At 35.3% G+C, this 22,274-nt stretch overlaps 3 protein-coding genes across 3 annotated transcripts in view; 2 read left to right on the top strand and 1 right to left on the bottom strand.

Annotated features, from left to right (window-relative positions):
* The first annotated feature begins 1,902 nt into the window (after positions 1-1,902).
* On the top strand, positions 1,903-11,700 carry LOC111368182 (probable cyclic nucleotide-gated ion channel 5). The gene is made up of 8 exons (XM_022989429.1): positions 1,903-2,050; positions 4,126-4,208; positions 5,312-5,894; positions 6,381-6,593; positions 7,741-8,048; positions 8,600-8,711; positions 10,282-10,518; positions 10,766-11,700. Exons 2-8 carry the CDS (start codon positions 4,150-4,152, stop codon positions 11,456-11,458), a joined length of 2,205 nt encoding a protein of 734 aa, XP_022845197.1. The 5' UTR covers positions 1,903-2,050; positions 4,126-4,149; the 3' UTR covers positions 11,459-11,700.
* A 4,043-nt stretch (positions 11,701-15,743) lies between these two features.
* LOC111368205 lies at positions 15,744-18,045 on the top strand. The gene is made up of 6 exons (XM_022989460.1): positions 15,744-15,825; positions 15,931-15,983; positions 16,144-16,219; positions 16,307-16,379; positions 16,504-16,589; positions 17,835-18,045. The coding sequence occupies exons 3-6, from the start codon at positions 16,179-16,181 to the stop codon at positions 17,938-17,940; spliced, it is 306 nt and encodes a 101-aa protein (XP_022845228.1). The 5' UTR covers positions 15,744-15,825; positions 15,931-15,983; positions 16,144-16,178; the 3' UTR covers positions 17,941-18,045.
* Positions 18,046-19,011: 966 nt separating this feature from the next.
* Positions 19,012-22,274, bottom strand: part of LOC111368190 (transmembrane 9 superfamily member 9-like) — an 8,573-nt gene continuing 5,310 nt past the window's right edge. Inside the window, exons 2-7 of the mRNA XM_022989442.1 lie at positions 21,529-21,693; positions 21,281-21,390; positions 21,090-21,195; positions 20,878-20,990; positions 20,646-20,796; positions 19,012-20,545 (exon numbers count right to left, since the gene is read on the bottom strand). Of these exons, the coding sequence (XP_022845210.1) occupies positions 19,388-20,545; positions 20,646-20,796; positions 20,878-20,990; positions 21,090-21,195; positions 21,281-21,390; positions 21,529-21,693 (1,803 nt within the window). The 3' untranslated portion in view covers positions 19,012-19,387. The remainder of the gene's footprint in view (positions 20,546-20,645; positions 20,797-20,877; positions 20,991-21,089; positions 21,196-21,280; positions 21,391-21,528; positions 21,694-22,274) is intronic.

Consider the following 22,274-nt stretch of genomic DNA (forward strand, 5'->3'; position numbering starts at 1 on the left):
CTTAGATTTCTCCAAGTGGTAGGGGTTCCTCCTGTTCTTTTTCAAGAACAAATCCTTTTTCAAGGGGGGTTGCCCAAATGTTTTTTCAGTAAGCTTTTACCACAAGGTTGCTCGTGGTTATGGTATGGTTTCCCACAGACGGCGCCAATCTGTTGACCCCAAAAAGTGCGCCAACAGATGCCGGTCCCACCCGCGCTTGCGTGGGCGAATGTCCAACACGCTAAGACACGTGGACGGTCTAAACGAGCGGTTCAAAGGGGCGTGGGAGTAGCCCAACGACGCGGGACGGTAACGTTCGGGATCCAACGGGTTGTTCGTAATCCGATTGTACAATAATTACCAACCGGTGCTCTTGAATATATGTGTAAAAGTGTATAAAATGTAGTGCAAGTAAATGGAGAGAGTTGAGTAAAATGTAGTTTTTTGTATTGATTCTTGCATTCGCCCTTTGACATTATACAACAGGGGTATTTATAGTTATACATATGGAATGGGAGCCCTTGGATGAAGTGGCACGTGGCCTTATCTCCTTGGTTTAAACGTCTGTTCTTAGGCATGAGATTTGACTCGCTAGCTTACGGCGCATTTATTGCTTGTGCAGGGCCTCCATGCTAGCGACAAGACTTGACCTTTATGCTTATGACAGACATTCCATCAATCATTCGAATAAGATCCGTGCAGGCGATCTCTTGGGAGAAGTGACCATGGAGGATGCTTGTGGTTGAGGCTCGCGCATCAACTTCGGGGCTTCGTCCATTTGAGGACCTCAGCTACAACCAAAGGCTTCCAAGCATCGGGCCATGGGCCTCGGTTAGAAGCAGCTCGGATATAACCCACCTCGGCAATATGGGCCACCTCGGCAGGAATGCCACGTGGATCATGATGAGTGGGCCACTGGCCTAGGTGGGTAGGAGAGGTGTGACAACACGCAACACCTTTAATTTTTTAGCATTTTCGCTCCTACTTTTCACCTTTCATTGCGAAAAAGGTCACTCTCATCCATTTTTTCAATAAAATGACGATTTTACTCTCCTATTCAAATAAAACAAAAAGAAAAAATGAATAACCAACTGCAACCATAGTCCTTAAATTTTTAAAAAAATTACAAAGAAATCATAAATTTCCAACAACCACCACTTTCACAACCTATCAAGCTGCCAACTATAAATCAACATAATACCACATTTCTGCCATCATTCCCACCAGACTCTACCACCGTAAATGTGGTTGTTTTGGACAGATTGGTGACCAATACTATGGAGGAGGATATTGGGAAGAGTGAGGTGAGGCCGGTGGTGGTGGAGTCCGATAGGTGTTGTGGCCGAAAGGTAGTGCTATATGGATCTATAGGTGGTGGCTTGGTGGGGTTATGAAAGTGGCGGTAGTGGAAAGTTTAGAATTTATCTATAATGTTTTGAAAGATTTAGGGCTATGATTACAATTAATTATTTTTCTTTTTGTTTTATTTGAATAGGAGGGTAAAATAGTCATTTTATTGAAAAAATAGATAAGAAGGACCTTTTTCGCAATGAAAGGTGAAAGATAGGGGTGAAAATGCAAAAAAATGAAATGTGGGGACGTTTTGCACAATAACATTGAAAGGTAATGACCTTTTGGGCTAATTATGCCAAAAAAGAAAGGTAAGGACGCTTTTTACAATAATATTGAAAGGTAGGGACTTTTTGTACTAATTACCTTTTGATTTAACGGAACATTTTAAATGGGAGTTGACAGAAGGACGTTTTGCACAAAAAAAAGTAAAGGTGAGGGTGTAATTCGTCAAAAAACGAAAGGTAGGGACGTTTTTCACAAAAACATCGAAACGTAGGGACGTTTTGTGCTAATTACTCTAAATATAATTTGAGCACCGCCAAACATGTTTTTTCTCTCTTGGCAAACATAACCTTACACCCTTCCTAATATTTTCTCAGTGCGAACAAGAAAATAGCATTAGATAAATTTTGACTTCCATGTCTGCAGCTCAAACCAAGTCTTCTCTCTCTCTCTCTAAAGTTGAATTCTTCATGGCTTAATCTCAAGAGTTCCAGCTGTAAGTTTCTTCCTTCGATCTATTTTCACTTCTTTTTCTGAATCTGAATTACAATGTGTACTTTCCTTAACAAAAATTAATAATGAAAATTTGTTTTTTTCCCTCTATTTTAGTTATACTTTTTTTTTCCTGCTAATTACGGAACAATCAGACTAAACCTCTGATTCTTAGCGCACGCATATTTTGCTCTTTTAGGATTTAATTTTTTTCGACCACATGTAATTCTGGTTGTAGATTTGTGAAGAAGCGGGAAAAAAAAGAGGATAGGTGACAATGAAATATGCACAAAGTTCTCAACTTTATAATGATAATTGTAGCTATTAAGAGGGTTGACTTAAAAGTAACTTCGTAAGGAAATTTTTATTTAAGAATTCTTAATTATTATTAGGTGTATAGAAAGTGCAGGTATAGCTGAAATTCCAAAAATAAAAAATAAAAAAAATTTATTCATTTTCAAACTACATGACTCTAGACGTGGCCAATTTCTGGAGCTTAGAATCAGTTATGTAAATCTTTGAAGACATTTGATAGGGTTTTAAGAGCAAAAGGGGATGTCCGTATATAGATATGCTGTGTTTATTTTTTATTTATTTTTTATTTTTTGTTATTCCATTGAACCTTTAAATGACATTCTCAGATTACTGACTTCTTAAGTTAGCATTTCTTCTATGATCATAATGCCTTTGTGAGTGTTTTTTATTTGTTACTGTAAATCAGAAGTCACGAATTTATGGTATTATACAAGGGAAAAGAGTTTTAGGCTCTGAAGAACTATAGTGTCTAGGTTCTTGGTTAAGTATATCAGAGCTAGCAGCTCCAGGAAATCATGCTAGTTTTCTACTGATTGCTGTTGTTTATTCTGCTATGAAAAAAATTGATATTCTTGGCAGAGCTTTTGTGATAATAAAGTACCGTAATTACTTGTACTTTTGAGAAAATGAATGATATTTTCTTAAAGAGCAACTGGAAATTGCCCTGCAGATGGATTAGAATTTATATCAGGGTGGTATATATTGTCTGTCTGAGCCTAAAAAGTGTTACCAATGTAGAGAAAGCAGTAACGCCATAAGGAAATGTAACGATTCTGCTAATGGAAATTGTCTAACCACATGTAAGTGAAAATAAGTGTCAAAGGCGATATTTAAATGGTATACAGGTAGCCACTCTCTAATAGCTTAAGCTTTTAGATTAAATGGTTCAACATAATATTAAAAGAAGCAAAGGTTACGAGTTTAAGTCTTACCTTTGCCCATTTAATGAAACTGAAAAATGAATCATGTCTGCACGTGTGAGGGGTATATGGAGACAACATTTAAACGATATACACATGACCAATTCTAACATTTTAAACTTTTAGATCAAGTGGTTCAACTTTAAGTATGAAGATAGCTTTTGTTTAGTAATGTTACTCTTTTATTTTTTGTGAGCTGAGTATGGAGTATTTATATTACAGGTGATTGTATTATACTATTGTTGGCCTAATTGTCCACCCTGGTCACGGGATCTCCCAAATTTAGATCAAAATAGTTTGACAGTGAAAATAAAAGATAAGTTTAAAAGTTAAGACAAATTACAAGCTAACAATTCATTTGCATTCATATATTTAACCATGATCTATAAATGGCTATCATAGAATGACACGGAAAACGTCTATTTTGGCATACCTCATGATGCCCCCCCCCTTCCTCTCTTTCTTTTTCATCTCCTCTATTTTATCAAAACCAAAATGTACTGGTTGATTTCATTGTGAGACAAAATAAAGTTTTGGAAAATACTTGTTGTATATCACCATTTACATAAATTTTTACAAATTGATGAGGTGTCAAAAAAGAAAGTGGGAAAGTTTTATTTATTTATTTATTTCTTTCTTTAATGAGATTTTGATCCAATCAAATCTCGCCACATCATCTGTTCGTAATGTTGTGATGTACATATAGCATAAACGTAAAGTTTTAAATGCTGTATTGTGAGTTTTGTTGATATAAATTTATTGCTTGTATATTGCATACTGAGTAATCTATCATTTGGCACCTTCTGGCATTCTATTATTTTCAACTTTTTTGCTTGCCTTGCAGTTGTATTTGTATTGGTTTTACAAAATGTTTGATAGTGGCTCGAAGACCCAATATCTTGGTGGACAGAGGGAAAAGTTTTTAAGGTATTCTAATTTTACCTAGTTCTTGCACTTGTTAGGAAATGAAAATTTACTGCTTGTCATGGAATATTGTCAAAGCATTAATGTTTGGTGGAAAAAAGTCCATCATGTGATGTTTCATTAGCTTCTTTCACTAAGCTAGGTTCCTAGAAGTAAGGAGGGTCCCGTAGGTTAGATTGCTGGAAGAACAAAGAAGATTCTATATAAATATGTTCCAATGTCTAAGAAAGTTTCTATTTTGGAAATTATGTACTTGTTTGACAACTGTTAATTTATTTTAAGGTTTGCTATATGATCATCTTTAACCACACATTCACGTAATAAAATATTCTATACGTATACCAAAAACTTTTCCCTACTTTTTAACCATACATTCTCCTAAAAATCACTATTCAAAACTCTTTTTTCTATCAAAATGGTTGTCAAACAGGCTCTATATTAATATGAAAGTGATTCTTAAAACTGCATATGCTCATAGGAGGCAATGTTAAAACAATTTCAATTGGATATCAATTCATTCACCTCATTGAGGTGAGGCATAAGTTTCGACGTGTAAGCTTTGAGTACACGTCATGAAAACCAAAAAATGATTGAAAAGAATTTAAAAATACAAAAATTTGCTCATGACAATCATAAACCATCTTTAAAAAAAAAATCCATAAAAATATAAATAAATAAAATTAAAAGTCTAACTTGCAAACAAACGACTTCTTATCTTCTTAATTATTTAGGCAAATTGTCATCTACTATTGATGTAGAAACAACCCTGAAGGCTCCTATACCATCGATACTAATAAAGTAAAATGAAAGTAAAGGGAATCATCAACGTATTTGATTCCCTTTTCATCCAACTCATAACTATCATTCTTTGTCATCATTGTAACATTACATTTGCGTTCTTCAGAAAGTTAAAAAAGATGGGGTCTTCTCTTTCTCCTTTCATCCGTAAGCTGGAAAAAAAAACTGAAAAATCCATAAAATAATCTAGGTTATAAAATAAATTGGGAACCATGATGGAACCCTCCCCTTAATGGCAAAGAATAAGAGATTGGGTCTATTCCTACTATTTGGAATGTAATCTGCATCTGTTTGATTTTTGTGTTTAGGTTGGATGACTTGGACTCGAGACTGTCATCCCCATCAGCCTTGGTTGCAACAAACAAATGTGGCTTCAGCATTGACGGTTTAGGCCGTTCTGGACATACAACTACCAAGTCTAAGTCGTTCAAGAGAGGAATGATGAAAGGGTCTGAAGGACTCAAGTCAATCGGACGATCACTGGGCTTTGGCGTTTCTCCGGCAGTGTTTCCAGAAGATCTTAATGCATCTGAGAAGAAGATATTTGACCCTCAGGACAAATTTCTTCTACTTTGGAACAAACTTTTTGTCATATCATGTATTCTAGCTGTGTCTGTGGATCCACTGTTTTTCTTTCTTCCTGTTTTTGATAAATCATCAAAATGCCTAGGGATGGACCGAAAGCTAGCTATCACAGCTACAACTTTGCGCACAATTATTGATGCATTTTATCTCATTCACATGGCTCTCCAATTCCGGACGGCTTATATTGCCCCATCATCACGAGTTTTTGGAAGAGGTGAACTTGTCATAGATTCTGCACAAATCGCTAAAAGATACTTACGATGCTATTTCATCATAGATTTTCTCTCGGTGCTTCCCCTACCACAGGTGCGGAGAAAAACTATGTCACAGATCCATGTCTTCTCTGAATTGCTATTTAAAATTTTCATTTTGTGCCACTTCGTGGTTACTAATGCTATAATCTCAGCGGTAATTTTGCTTGGTCAGAAATTTACATATTCCTATGAAGTTTTAAATTTTTTTGGAGTGGTGAATAGACTTGACCCGTATGCTGCCCGGTTCAGTCTCGATATTGCTTGCCAGGGGTTCATGGGCTGTGCCTTGGGTTGGTCCATTTGCTGTTCCTTGGTCTCGTGGCCTGCAGCCTCTAGTTGTAATACCTGACTGCATTTCTTCTTCTGTATTCACTTCTAATTATGTTCTGTGTTCCTTATTCGATATGCTCTGTAGCATGGGCGCTTCTGTTAAGCAATGTTTATCACAACACAATATGTCTACGGGATATCCAGAAATTTTTAGGTGGTTTTTCTTGTTTTTATTTTAACACTGGTACATCTTTATGAATTGGTGCAGGTTGTTGTCTGGAGATTTCTGCAGAGATCAAATGGCTCAGATGTACTGGCTACAAAACAAGCGCTTTTTTTTATCATTTTGCTTCAATATTTCCCTAGATTTATTCGAATTTTGCCCTTAAGTTCGGAACTGAAAAGGACTACTGGTGTTTTTGCTGAAACTGCATGGGCTGGTGCTGTGAATTATTTGCTGTTGTACATGCTGGCTAGTCATGTAAGCAACTATTCTTTTGGTAGGCTTTGTTTGGGTATTGGTTATCTATTTTTGCCTGTACTTTTATTTTTACAACAACTTACGGCATAAGATTTAACCTGTTTTTAACTATGGTAAGTAGTCCTTAAGTAGTTCAGGGCTGCGCTTCTGGGTTTCCCCTGCATGATCCCTCCTGGATTGCAGTATACAAATTATGAAGAACGCCATGAAATTTGTATCGCATGAAGACTGGAGTTGATGTCAATTATGAATGTTGGGCTGTCTTACTGGACACTTGCATTGGGATGAGTTTTTTAAGGCGGGTTGGCTTATGTGGTTATTTTATCCTAATCAGCAAGAACCATCACTTTTGGTGTGTCAGCAATTGGTGTGACATGCATTTCATAAACATATGAAATAATGTTGCATGAAAAATATCTGTTATATTATGGCTTCACTTGGATAAACGGTCAATATTCACAAATTTAATTTGATCTTTATCTTCTATTAAAATCTGCAAGAACCTTACATGTGGTCCTGTATCCATTGAACTACCTCACCCTTTAATATATCAAAGAGTCTAAATCATGAACAGGAGTTCATTACTCACTGCCATCAAGTGAGCAAGTGACATTCAGTTACGTTACTGGTATGCACACTAAACTGAAGTTCCTTTGTCCTGTCCATTGCATTTCCACCTAGAAGTTACCACTCATGATCGGTGATCAAGTGTGGAACTGTGCATCTTTATCCACTGTGACCAACTTATATTTTAGGTTAAATCCATCAAAATCATGTAGTGCCCTATCTTTCACCATAAGTTTTAAACTACCTCTAATGCAACGAAAATTTATGAATTATATTTTTCACATATTTATGTGCATTATTCATAATAACCATAGATTCTTATGATATTTGATCATGCAATAATGCAATATGTAAAATCTACAGTAAGTAAATCTATTTTTTTTATTTTATTTTTTAATTAGAGAATGTTCGGTACTAATTTTGCTTCCAGGGCACTAATCCTAACAAATATGCTGATCTGCTCTTCATTCTCGCAGAAAGCTGCTTTTGCAATTATTGTGTTTATTATGAGTCCTAATGCTTAAAGACGGAGTGACAAATATATATAATCCTGAGACTCTTTTACATGGTCTGTTTGCAGATAGTTGGGGCTTTCTGGTATGTATTATCAGTGGAGCGAAACGATACATGCTGGCAAAAAGCTTGTAAACATAATGCTACATGTAACACTGATTTCTTGTATTGTGGGAACGAGAAGATGAGTGGCTACGAGGCCTGGGGTAACATCAGCAATTCAGTTCTAAATTCATCTTGCCCTGTAGATATTGATAACAATCCACCATTTGATTTTGGAATCTTTAAGAAGGCTTTGTCATCTGACATAGTTTCATCAAAAAACTTTTTGTCGAAATATTGCTACTGTCTCTGGTGGGGACTGCAAAATTTGAGGTGAACGAACTTCTACACTCACCTGGAACCATTTGTATTTCAATAATGTCTTAATCCTTCAGTTATTTAGACCTTACAGTGTCTGCATTGTTGTCTAATTGAACTTTTGGGTTACTGCGACGACACGCTTATGACACACTTCCTATATTTGCTTTCCTTGTATTATCTCTATGTGCATCAGTTTACCCGTAATTATGTGGTATAGTTGAGTTCATATATAGACATGGCTATATTCAATAGCTTGTTTTCATGTCTAGACAGGTGTCTGCAACGTATTATAGTCAGGATAGGGTGCCTGCACATTCCTCATACACTTCGTCGTACAATTATCATGCATATTTAATGATATTTATGAAGTAATCGTGCTACTCCCCCTTTTGATCCATTTTAAAAATTGCTAATCAATCTTTATATTTACATACTGTTCAAGTACAGTTGTTGAAAAACGTGAGTTGAATATGCTGATTTTTTGGTTATGAGTTGAAATTCAATAATCAGAATTGTCTTTGTACTTGATTCCACAAGTTACAGCATTACTCTTCTCTCTGCAGTACACTTGGCCAGGGACTTGAAACCAGCACCTTCCCAGGGGAGTCTATATTCAGCATTGCATTAGCCATTTTTGGCCTCATTCTTTTTGCTCTATTGATTGGAAACATGCAGGTAATTCATGTTAATGCAGACAATGATGATTGTATCATTGTTTTGTGCAGTAATTTCTTCTTCCTTTCTCTGCCCACCAACATTACACAGACTTTGAAAAAGAAATATAACGCTCTGACTCTTCTTTTTCTTTTAAACTTTTTAGTGTGTGAATTTCCACTCCTATCCTCAAATTTATTATTTATTTTAGAATGGATTTCTGAAGTTATTTCTGGCATGGATTTGTCTATTTAGATCCCTAATGGTTTGGAACTGCAGAACTCTTCTAGCTATAAATATTACTTCCCTTTACTAAATTTTATCATCCTCTTTTACGATTTATTATTTTTGACAAATAAATTTTGAAACAAAAGTACTCATAATTGATTTTTAGGAAACAAGAGTAGTTAAATTGGAGATTATTTTGGTTCCATAGTTAGATCTAGTGCTTGTACAAAATGGACTAAAATTGCTGAATGCCTTCTATACTAATAATTAATATGGGCTTATCGTAGAAGATACAGTACGTATTGGTGCTTAAATTTTGGTACTTTGCGAGTTTGAAGTGCAGGTAGACCTGGAGCATGAGAACCCTATAATTTGTTTCAACTTCAGATCGTCGTGGTCAGTTTTGGGCAGGCAGATTTGTTGGTTTCGGTTAGCAATTAACCCTGCATGTGGGAGAGATTTCTTTAAAAGCGAGTTTTTGGAAAGTGAGTTTTTGGAGAATGTGGTTAAAATGTAGGAAAAAGTAATGGGGAAATGCAAAAAATGAATTTTATGGGATAATTTATGGTGAAAATGAGATTTGGGCTTTTTTTTTTTTTTTTTTTTATATAACTGTGGGTGCTTACGTTCACCCCCGACTAATCCCACAGGATCCTGAAGCTTACAGTCAGTACTCATCTAAGTGGTCTTGAGGGAACTTAAATTGGTGACTATTGAGGAGTAAACTCAAAGTCCACCCACTGAGCTATCCCTTAGGGTTAAGCATGGGCTTAATTGTGTTAAGCAATTTGTTGTTAAACTAGGTCATGCCTTTTTTTCTTTTTCTTTTATTTATTTATTTATTTTTTATTTATTCAAAATATGCTAGTTTCGTGAATGGTGAAGATACCTATTGCTGTTGAGATGTTCAGCAGAGATGTTTTCTATAACACGTCATCGAGAACTGTAAGAACAATTGTTGCATTCCATTTGATGTTTTTTTTTAATTGTGGTATTAAGGTTTCCTTTCAAACAGTGGATTGGATGACATTCCAAATTTATCCATCACATATCCACCGTTTAGTATTATAACATAACCATATGGTATTTGGTACGTGGAGCAACAAAACTATGAATAGTAACGTGTAAGTGCTCAAGTTTCATGGTGCTCTTGAAAAAAATATAAACTGGGATAATAACTAATATACTTATTGCGCAACATGACTAAAGTGCATAAGAACATTTTGGGCTTTTATATGTCACCTCTCTGTAGTCTGTAGTTGCATCCAAAACAGTTAGAATTTTGAATATTGTATAGTGCATTGCTCAAAAGTTTTATGGAATTTGCTTATTTCTTTTGCGTTTTTATCTTCTGTTGCAACAGACATATCTCCAGTCTCTTACTATTCGACTTGAGGAGATGAGAGTCAAAAGGCGCGACTCAGAGCAATGGATGCATCATCGCTTGCTCCCACCAGATCTTAGGGGAAGGGTTAGAAAGTATGATCAATACAAATGGTTGGAAACACGTGGAGTAGATGAAGAGAGTTTGGTTCAGAGTCTACCAAAGGATCTTAGAAGAGACATAAAGCGCCATCTTTGTCTGGCTTTGGTCAAGAGGGTAATCTTCTTGTTGATAGTTTGCTTCCTTATATGCCTTTGATTGATTTTTTATGCAAATCTTTCTCGAGTGGAGATTCTAAGAATGGGATCTCAGGTGGAAAGGGGGGGATTCCTGATTACTTATTTTTCGTTATGTTTGCATGCCTTGAAATTTCGAAGAATTCCAAGTTATGGATATAACAGATACATGATTTATTCTGTAGTAGTTTCTGAGCTGTGTACATGTGACCACCAACATTTTGCAGGTTCCGCTGTTTGAGAATATGGACGAGAGGTTGCTAGATGCCATATGTGAAAGACTGAAACCCTGTCTATATACTGAAAATACTTACATCGTTCGAGAAGGAGATCCAGTTGATGAAATGCTATTCATCATACGTGGGCGTCTAGAAAGTGTGACAACGGATGGAGGGAGAAGTGGTTTTTTCAACCGCAGTTTGCTAAAAGAGGGAGATTTTTGTGGTGAAGAACTTCTAACTTGGGCACTGGATCCCAAATCCGGTTCCAACCTACCATCTTCTACTCGAACAGTGAAGGCATTGATGGAGGTTGAGGCTTTCGCCCTAACAGCCGATGAACTAAAATTTGTTGCAGGTCAGTTCAGACGACTTCACAGCAGACAGGTTCAACACACCTTCCGGTTCTATTCACAGCAGTGGAGGACTTGGGCCGCGTGCTTTATCCAAGCAGCCTGGAGGCGGCACTGCAAAAGGAAACTTCTGGAGCTTCATAGGAAGGAAGAAGCAGCTGAAGAGTTAGCTAAGGCCAGCACGAACGCCGGTGGAGGCTCATATAGCATTGGTGCGACGTTCTTGGCAACAAGATTTGCAGCAAATGCTCTCAGGGGAGTACACAGAAATCGGAATCTTAAGAGTGCTCGGGAATTGGTGAAACTCCAAAAGCCACCGGAGCCCGACTTTACTGCCGATGCAGATTGATTTGTCTTCGAACCTCTAAGTTGATTAAATGACTCTTCTACGCGAGAATGTTATGGTCATGTGTCTCATTAGGACATTATGTAACTAAATATGCTTGATTTGGTCTCTTCCCCTTTGTTCTTGGTTCCTTTACTCTGTATTTATAAAATGTAAAAAGTAAGCATTTTCTACTTTATAAATTGTGTATCAGCTTGGACCCTCAATGATTTATGAGCTATTAAGAAAAACACTATTCTCTGGAATTAAGATGGCAGCAGGACGGAGCACAAACGATTTTGTTCAAATATTTTACGATCATGGAGAAGATATTTGTTCGTACATTTGTATTTAGTTGATGTTTGGTTTAGATAAAAATTAAATTTTATATATTTTGATAATAGTTGATGAAATATATGATTGAAAAATTGTGAGTCTCAAGCTTTTTTTTTTTTTTTTTTATCTCGCTTATTTTTCCCTCTGCATAAAGAATCTTTGGGTTTTTAATTAACACACAGGTTGAATATAAAAATTAATATAAAACGTTGATGATATAATTATAACATAAAAAATAATTAAATAATATTAGCAAAATAAATAAACACGTGAACAAATAAAAAAAATATTTTAATAGTCGTCCTATGCTCGGGGGTATGAATTTGGTTTACTGGCTTTAGTCGCCCATTGATCCACCCTGAAAATGCCTAAATTGGCTTGGCTCGAGGCTTGAGTTGAGCCCCATTTGGGGGGGTATTGGCCTGAGTTTGAGCTAATCCGTATGGCTTGTGATGAGCTGATCCTAAAAAAAAAATGGAAGTTACACGCTGTCTTTTGAGACAGCACAAGCTGCTTGTGTTTTAAAAAATAAATACGAGCTAGCTCGGCTCGATAAGGTCACAGCCAAAAAAAGTTAGAACAATTTTTACTCTAGCCGAGCCAAAAATCTTAAATTTCGACTTGACTGACTCGTAGGCATCCCTACCTCGAAATAAAAACAGGGCATCGAAGGTTGCGGTCACCCAATAGGGGGCTGGCCATGTCATCAAGGAACGAGTCCCAAACCTGAGAGTGAAAGGGAGGGTTTTAGAAGTTAGGTTGGAAGAGAGCAAAAAAAGTCAGGAAAGCACAAGTCGGTGGAAGCAGGAGATCCTTGACAGAGGCGGATTTCCGTGACTTGTGACTCTATGGCCTAATGAGCCCTTTACTGAAAGTAGAAGATCGGCAGCATTGGGATTCTCATCTATAGCTTTAGCAACTAATCCCTTCAACAAAGACCTAAGAGCTGATGGCGAATCCTTTCTCTCTTGGCTTGGGTGAATATTAGGAAGAAGTTGAAGTTTCTATTATTGAAGTGATTCTCCATCGAATTCGGCGAATAGTTCCCTTTTTCCACGTAAAAAATACACATATAATTGTTTTTAACATATTTTGATGCATAAAAAATACACATATAATTGTTCAGGCTTGGAACTAGACTTGTATTCTTTATTTGGGGAAGCTGCTGACTTTTGATGTACAATATTTATTAGTTTTTTTCAGTTTGTCTGCAAATTATGTAATGTGCTTCTGGGCATTGTAAAATTGCTAGGTGCCAAAATGTATGGTGATTCTATTTTTATATTATTTACATTTTTTAGATTTCTCTGCAATCTGCATATATGTCAATTTTACAAATACAAATTTATCGATTGATTAAATTCATTAATGATATAACGAGAAATATGGAAATCAATACTAGATAGTGATTGTTGCGCTTTTGCTACTAGGTGAAAATAATTTTGGGAAAAATTACTTTAAGTGAAAAGAAGTACAAAAGTTCTAGGGTGTGTTTGTGCCCCTTTAATTTTGAAAAAATGTATTATGAAACAGTAGATTTATGGAGAATGTACGATTAAAAAAGAATGGAAAAGTTTTTTCTTTGCGGGTAATATTATTTTAATGAGGAATGTGGTTGTAAATAAGTACTGTAGAAAAAATAATACGTAAAATGTAAAATAAGAGGTGACAAAGAGGGGCTTAGCAAGCAATAACTAGAGGTGAACTTATGAATGTTTAAAAGGGTAATTAGCACAAAACGTTTATACCTTTCGTTTTTTGGCGGATTACACTCTCATCTTTACCTTTTTTTTTGCGCAAAACGTCTTTCTGTCAAATTCTCATTAAAATGCTCCGTTAAATTAAAAGTAATTAGTACAAAATGTAGGGTACCTTTCAACTTTATTGTACAAAACGTCCATACCTTTCTTAGCATTTTCATCCATACCTTTCACCTTTCATTGCGAAAAATGTCATTCTCATCCATTTTTTCAATAAAATGACGATTTTACTCTCCTATTCAAATAAAACAAAAAGAAAAGATGAATTACTAACTACAACCGTAGTCCTTAAATTTTTAAAAAATTACAAAGAAATCATAAATTCTCAACCACCACCACTCTCACAACCTATCAAACTGCCAACTATAAATCCACATAACACCACCTTTCGGCCACCATGCCCACCGGACTCCACCACAGTAAATGTGATTGTTTCGAACAGATTGGTGACCAATACTATGAAGGAAGATATTGGGGAGAGTGAGGAGAGGCTGGTGGTGGTGGAGTCCGATAGGTATTGTGGCCGAAAGATGGTGCTCTATGGATCTATATGTGATGGCTTGGTGGGGTTGTGAAAGTGGCGGTTGTGGAGAATTTAGGATTTATCTGTAATGTTTTGAAAGATTTGGGACTATGATTGCAATTAATTAATTTCTTTTCTTTTCCTTTTGTTTTATTTCAATAGGAGGGTAAAATCGTCATTTTATTGAAAAAAAATGGATGAAAATGACCTTTTGCGCAATTAAAGGTGAAATGTGGGGTGAAAATGCTAAAAATTAAAGGTAGAGACGTTTTGCACAATATCATTGAAAGGTAGGGATCTTTTGTGATAATTATCTTTTGATTTAACTGAGCATTTTAACGGAGCGTTGACAGAAGGACGTTTTGCGTAAAAAAATAAAAATACAGGTGAGGGTATAATCCGTCAAAAAATAAAAGGTAGAGACGTTTTACACAAAAACATCGAAAAGTATGAATATTTTGTGCTAATTACTCGGTTTAAATGCAGACTCTGCAGTTAATTAAATCATACAACTGAATCCGACGGGAACTGGCTGGCTGAGTTCTATTGTCTTCTTCTTTACACGTGGCTGTTGATTTGGACCTGTTTGGTTGGGTTCTGAGCAAAATTGGACTGAATTTTTACCACCATTAGAAGTTTAGAGAATGACACCTGTGTATTCAACCAAAATATTACCTCATTATCCTTGTCTAATTGGGATAATGTCATAAATCAGGGGCGGATCCAAGGGTCCCCTAGAATCACTTGAGTCAATATGAAATATCAAACAAAATTGAAATATTACATTTTTAATATCATTTTGAAATACTCACAATCTAGTATTTTCACATCATTAATGTTGTACGAAATAGCCAATCGTAACAAATGTTATGATGCGTCAAAATAGACAGTTTCAAACTAATATTTCAAAAATTTCGATAACAAGCTAACTTTAAAAAAAATTTCGACGATTATACGCTAGTCATATCCATAAATCTTTTATATCCTCTCGAAACTTATTTCAAGAACTATATCATAAATATATCGAATAATCTAAATGAATATCGAAAATAGTTAAACGTACGTCAAACGTGTATGCTAAAAAGAGACGTATAACTCATTTTTTTAAAGAATAAAATTAATTATTTTATTAATGTTTATTATTTTTGCGCGAAAAATTTTCTAATGTAATTTACATCATTTTATTAGAAAATTTTATGTGGTATGACATCAAATTTTATTTTTTTTGGACGTAAAATTCTTAATAAAATTTTTATTATTTCATAGGGATTATAAATTGTTATACTACTTTTTCATCTTGATTATTTTTATATCTGAAAAAAATTATATATAAAAAAATTCAATCATTTTTAGGATTTTTTTTTATTATTGTTACATTTTTCTCTCGATCAAATTTTCTTTTTCAAATGACGTCAAAAATTTATTAGGAAATTTATTAGATTATTTTTTTTAAAAAAAATAATTAATTGAGAGCAAAAAGTAACAGTAATAAAAAAAAATCCTAAAAATGATCAATTTTTTTTTTTATATATATAAAAAAATTTTAGATTAAAAATAATTAAGATAAAAAAATAGTAAAACAGTTTATAACCCGTATAGTAAAAAAAAATAAAAAATTCGTCCCTTTTTTTAAAAATTTGATTTTGACCCCTAACACATTTTGTCTCACCCTGTTGTCATTGCTACTATCAAGAATCTGCCAATCGCTTCTCAGTCATTAAATACAGAAAACTGAGAAAAGCAAAGTTTATGACTTACTTTATTTCTCTGATGTGTGTTTTCTTCTAAGCATCTGACTTACTTTATGTCTCTGATGTGTGTTTTCTTCTAAACATCTTTTCTTTTTGCTTGATATTTGAAGCGAAACCTCGTTGCAGGTTATAAAGGTGTCACGGAACCGAAGAAGAGCTTACCAGGAGCGTGCGCAACCGTGAATTATTTATTATTTTGTTCACATTTTCTTCTTTGTTTTCTTTACTTTATTTTTAGTCCACTTTGTTTTGTAATGTATGTTAAACGTTATTTGAGTTTCAAAATGGGGTTTTAGATTTTGAAGTTATATATTTTACCCTGATGTTATGTCCCTGTAGGAACTCAAGGAAAAAGGCGGTATTAAGGAACCCAGATGATCAACTCAATAACCGTTAATGGAATCCATAAGCCAAAGTGAGAGAATGAACTGTCCGGTGAAATTGTTATTGCTATTATTTCTTTCTTAAATTTCATTGGCTTCTTGTTTGATACAATTGAAAGGAGCCAAGATGATAAGCTCGCAATGCTAGACACTGGATATATCACGAATGTGAGTGGACTATCGATACAATTGGTAAGTCGGAGGGGCACCCCGTTGGAATTAGTGATAATTTGAGGTGGTAAAATCTAATCTATCAAGAGAACTCAAGCACATCCCATCGCATTCATTATACTGAAAATCTATTTGTTTGATGCAGAAAATTGAAATGCTAACTGCAACGCTGCGTTCTCTTGGCTATCAGTATCAGTCATCAGGCGTACGCGTTTATCGCGCTGAAGACAGGTAGAGAATTACCCCTTTCCTCTGATTCTTGATCTTTTGGCAAAGTCACAGCAATTTTGTTTACTACTACTATAGTTGTTTTGCATTATCATTTTGTGTTCTTTATTTTTCTGTATTATTACCAAATGACGTAATTACTTTCGAGGTGTATCTCTTGTTTGGACTTTCGTCAACTTTTTTCACCATGATAATTGTTTTAGAGGGGAAATCTGGATATTCGATGAAAGACAATTTATTTGAATGTCCAGACATTAACTGGCTATCAGTTCAAAGGTTACTCTTTACCTTTCGAATCAAAAAAAGATTTCTACCCTTTGCTAAAACTGCATGATATTTCTTTCCCCCTGTCATTTAGTTTTTACCAAAATCTCTTTCATATAATATCTCCTTAGAAGTTCTGTGTCGTAAAATTTTACCCTCCTTTACTCTGAAAATTGGGTTCTATTTGATACTCTGAAAATTACAATAAAAGTTTAGAAGAAATTGGACGAAATTGATGCAGAGTTGCTTCTTTATACATATTGGAAAACTGATATTCGACTCTTCAATTTGAGTTCTAATGATTGATATATTGCTTGAAAATGAAACTTTAAATTTGCTAATATCTTGATCCGGTTTTATGTCTCTACTGGAAATTAGACTTCGAAATTCGTCTGAGTATCCCTTTGAAATGCGCTTTGAAATATATAGTATAGGCATTTTAGCTTTCTTTGGTAGCCAGTGTGATGCAACAATATACATTAAATTCAATAGAGATTGTTTATGAATTTTTTATGATGGATTGTTTCAACTGGAGCACCTACTATCCCTATAAGCCAATGTAGTTGTGTTTAGTTTTATTTAAATCTATAGTAAATTTTGTTTTCCAATTCGACGGTAGACCAGGTAAATCTTCCAGAAAGAACTTCAGGAAATTCCTTCACTACAAGAATTTCTTCTGGTGATCTAAGTTCTGTGATTTAGATTTGGCTTAAACAAATTGGAGATGAAAAATTTCTAGGGAAAGTTTACTTTGATATCATAATAAACTCAAATTTTTTTTTATTTTTATGACAATCTATGACAACTTGATATTTTAAAAGCCAATCCATCCTTGGGATTATTTCAAATATCCGAAGGGTTATTGATACTATATGTGCTCCAAGAAAAACAGGTCCTACTAATATAGGAATTTTTGGGATCAGGAACTTTGTTTTCTGTGTAAATCCAAAAGGTTTTATTTTTATTTTTTTCCTTCCTTTGCAGCGCAAACGTAAAAAATGAAATTGTTTATGTCCAACTTCGAGACCTATGCACAGAATGGCGTTCAGAACGAAAAATGAAGACTCAGATTATATACATCAGTTTGTAGGAAAATGGAAATGTGTAGTATAGGCATTTTAGCTTTCTTTCATAGCCAGTGTGATACAACAGTATACATTAAATTCAATAGAGATTGTTTATGAATTTCTGATGATGGATCGTGTCGAAAGTAGTATAAACTTGACCAATGGAATTCTAGAAATACGAAGAAGTTCAAAATCATCAAGAAGCTATGAAGATGAAGATATGACTTAGTCAAAATTCTACTTAATTAAACAAAAGTGTTTTATTGGATAGAAGAATATTACATGGTTAAAGAAAAGCTTGTGATTGGTCGATAGCTTTTAAAGAATTGCTTAATCATCTTGAACTCTTCTTCTCTAAAGGAAGTGGAAGTTACTTAATCATTTTGAATTCTTCTTCTAAAGGAGGTGAAATTACTTGAGCATCTTAAACTCTCAACTCTCCTTTTAACAAAAGATATGGAATAAGGTTACTTGCCTTGATTGACTTTTTCTACTAAAGGAGGTTAAGGAGTTACTTGATCATCTTGAACACTTCTTAGTTTTTTCCTATAAATAGGTGTATTGGCATGTAGTTTAAACTATCGGGTAGAAGAGAAATTGTAAGATTTGTAAAAAAGAGTTGTTGAGAGAAAATAGCTCTATTGTATAAAATATATGTTGTAAGATTTATGAAAATTTGTTTATTTGAGTAAAAAGTGATATATTATCACAACTTCTACCCATCAGTTTCAACTGGAGCACCTACTATCCCTATAAGCTAATGTAGTTGTGTTTAGTATTTAACAAGTCTTCCATTTCTTTGCGACTTCGGCTGAAGCTGCAGCTGAAGAAATGGCCCTCTGACCGTGAAATTACCAGAATTCCCACTGGTCGCGCTTTTTTCCACTCCCTTTTCTTTACTCCCTCCACTCCACCTCAACCAATGTCTCCCCAAAATATGTCCAAGAGGTTAGTAAAGAGAAGGGAACTAATGCAATATTATTACACATCAATATTATTATCACAGAGACTCGTAGGCACAACCGTTAGGTCCATTTAACGGATGGTGACCAACCGAAGAGTGATAGATTTGGTACGAAATATGAACTCTGAGATAAGAATGGCAAGCTTAATTGCCATCTTGAAATTTTGCCTTAACGTTAGTGACAAAATAGCAGTATCTTGCATATAGTTTTAGTTGTAACAGAGGGAAAATTACTATTTTACAGGAATTAGTGGTCATTAACTGTAACGAACAATTAACGACGTTAATTGCTACAGAATCATCTCAACAAGGTTTCTAAAGAATATAGTGAAAACTTTATAACAGAAGCAAAGACTCAAAACTCAGGGACCCGTATTAAAGAGCTACAAAAGACAAGTTTCAGGAGTCGACCATGAAATCGCAGACGCCATGCATTTCAAATCCAATCTGAGGAGTTTATACACTTCGTGAGGAACTATAGACACTTCTAGTTCACATTGCTTCACTTAGTCGATCTTCACTGACGAATAGATGAGCCTCGTGAACCAGAAACATGCTAAAAACCCAATAGTACCAGTCACAACGAAGAAAGCATATGAAGCAATAAGCATGTATCCGAAGTACAAGATGCCAGACACCGGTTTTGTGATATTGAGCTTTGTGAAGAAGTAAAAAGCTGTATAAAGGAAGAGGTAGAGAGCCGAGGACCCTGCGGTCAGGTATGACCTCCACCACCAGAGGTAGTCCTCACTGCACAGCTGGAAATAGCAAAGCACGATCGAGATCTCAGCACAGGTGACGATTAGGATGATGAACACAATGGAGAGGAAACCGAAAATGTAATAGAATTGTTGCAACCATATTGATGTGAGTATGAAAAAGAGCTCGATAAATACTGCACCAAATGGAAGTATGCCTCCGATTAAGATGGAGAAGATGGGATTCATGTACCAGGCCTGCTCGGGAATTTGCCTTGGAATCTTATTGGTTTTCACTGGATCCTCTATAGCTGGCTTCTTAAATGCAACATAACTACCTACGAAAACGAGAGGAACTGAAATGCAAAACCACAAGAACACTAATGCAAACATGGTCCCGAATGGTACAGCCCCTGAGGATTTCTCACCCCAGATTAGACCATTCAACACAAAGAATATGGCAAAAATGATTCCTGGAAACATGAAAGCTGTTTTAAGAGTAATTTTCTTCCATTCTGTTCCCTTGAACATCTTGTATAAACAAGCCGAGGCATATCCAGCAAAAAGGCCCATGAATACCCAGAGAAGAAGCATAGCTGTCATCAATCCTCCTCTGTTTGAAGGGGATAGGAACCCTAGTGAAGCAAAGATCATGGTAACTACTATCATCCCAAAGAACTGAACACCATTTCCAACATAAACACAAAGCAAATCTGAGTTTGCTGGAGGTCTGAAAACATCACCGTGGACCAATTTCCATCCAGTTTCTTCTTGAGCTTCTTCCTGAGTCTCTAGCTGGTTGTACTTGGAGATGTCACGGTAAAGGGTCCGCAACATGATCATGGCCACCATTCCAGAGAGAAAAAGGACTATCATTAAAGAGTTGACAATTGAGAACCAATGGATTTGATCATCAGCCATATAAAGATAAGTATCCCATCTAGATGCCCACTTAATTTCGCTTTCCTGCAAATGTGAAGCAAGGAGCAAGAAATGCCGGTATAACACCATCAATATTACAACTGAATGCATAATTATTTTATGCACATTGAACACAAAGCATTACCTTGAACTCAACATCATATGTGAAGATGATTTCCTTCTTATCTTCAACCTCCTGAGGGGAGTCAGAGCTGGTTACAGTGCGTTTCGCATGGGGGTCACAGGTCGTTAAACGTGTTTTATCATCCCATTTACCCTCGTATTCATGCCTAACACTGGATGTGCAATGAGAATATAACATCAATAAACAGGCAAGAACTATCTGAAGCACAAAATTAAGCCATCAGAACCATTACCTGAATGGTTTGACTTCAAATCCCACAATTCTTGCAGCATCAGTCTGTTCATCCTTATGAAACTTCACTGTAAACGTCAAGTGATTGTTGATAAAATACTTCTGCTCCTTTTTCTATAAATAGCGAATTCAGGGAGGACAAAAGGAGTCAAGACTGGACTTCTCAATGTAAAGGTAATACTATGAAATTCGCAACTTCATAAACATACTTACTCCAGCATACTGTCCTGTTAGACCAATGCTGAAACCATGTTGATACACAACTGAATCCATGTCGCCTCTTTTATAAGGCTCGACTAGCGGGAGATTATCTAAAATCCTGTTAAGAGAACATCAAAACTCAAAGTAAGTCATGCAATGCAAGAATATTAGAATGTACAAGATTCCATAATAAGGTGGCTCACATGTTCACCCGGTATTCATCATCTATCTTCTCTTTGAATTCCTTTGCATATTTGGCGTTAGGTGTAACACGGCACACAACATTACACATTTGTGGCTCTCGCATTTTAAACTGTAATAACAAACATGGTTGAGAAGTCTTATTTTGTATTATTTAAAAGGTGTATTACGTATTGTCTTAAATGAATGATGATGGGTACATTAAGTTTCCTGTCCAAGTAACAGAAGAATAAAATAAAACAATACCGACCATATAGGGAGAGTTTTCAATACGATCACCCCGAAGAACTTCCCCAAGATTCTCCGCGCTGTCTACAATTTTATCTGGTTTACAGTAAGGAAGGGAATAGTAGGAGTATGGAAGTTGGGTTTTAACAGAGGCCAGTTTATTCACTTTGACCTTCAGAAGATCACCCTGCATCAGAGAAGCACCAAAACAGACAATCATGTCATAACAAATTCAAACAAAGCAGTGTGCAAATATGTATACAAGTACTGCATGTCTTTACGTTGATAAAAAAAATATAAATAATAAAAAGATGCTGAAAGTAATGATTGGTGAATATCAGCCATTTGACATACTTATACACACAAGATGACACCTCATATTTTCCATCATTGGATAGCAAACTTTCAATTTTTAAGAACCATACCACAATTTTCTTCTCTTGTTTTGAGAAACGCAGGAAACCAATTACATTTATTACAAAGGCCAAAGCAAGAATATCTGAAAGAGAGGTTAAAAATCCATTCATATGAAAATATGTGCTATTTCCGTGCAACAGAGAGTTCAGAACAAAATTTAATAATATGGCTGCTTGTGCGTCTAACGAGCATTTAATCTACTTATTTACATTTCCAAATTGTACTTCCATAAATTTGTGGTTTGAATACATCCAATAGAATTCACAAGAGGTATGAGTGATACTAAAAATCTGGCTGCCTACAATTAGAATAGGACTCTTTAAAAAAAAAAAATAATAATAATAATAATAA

Source organism: Olea europaea, chromosome 2, assembly GCF_002742605.1.
Source record: "Olea europaea var. sylvestris chromosome 2, O_europaea_v1, whole genome shotgun sequence".
Classification (NCBI taxonomy): domain Eukaryota; kingdom Viridiplantae; phylum Streptophyta; class Magnoliopsida; order Lamiales; family Oleaceae; genus Olea; species Olea europaea.

Excerpts from the sequence above, each read along its gene's own strand:
- LOC111368182 (XM_022989429.1), top strand. The coding sequence starts at position 4,150 with ATGTTTGATAGTGGCTCGAAGACCCAATATCTTGGTGGACAGAGGGAA. Across the intron at positions 5,895-6,380 it reads CGGTGCTTCCCCTACCACAG|GTTGTTGTCTGGAGATTTCT; the intron begins GTGCGGAGAAAA and ends GAATTGGTGCAG. Across the intron at positions 8,049-8,599 it reads TGGGGACTGCAAAATTTGAG|TACACTTGGCCAGGGACTTG; the intron begins GTGAACGAACTT and ends TTCTCTCTGCAG.
- LOC111368205 (XM_022989460.1), top strand. The coding sequence starts at position 16,179 with ATGATCAACTCAATAACCGTTAATGGAATCCATAAGCCAAA. Across the intron at positions 16,220-16,306 it reads AATGGAATCCATAAGCCAAA|GAGCCAAGATGATAAGCTCG; the intron begins GTGAGAGAATGA and ends TACAATTGAAAG. Across the intron at positions 16,590-17,834 it reads GTTTATCGCGCTGAAGACAG|CGCAAACGTAAAAAATGAAA; the intron begins GTAGAGAATTAC and ends CTTCCTTTGCAG.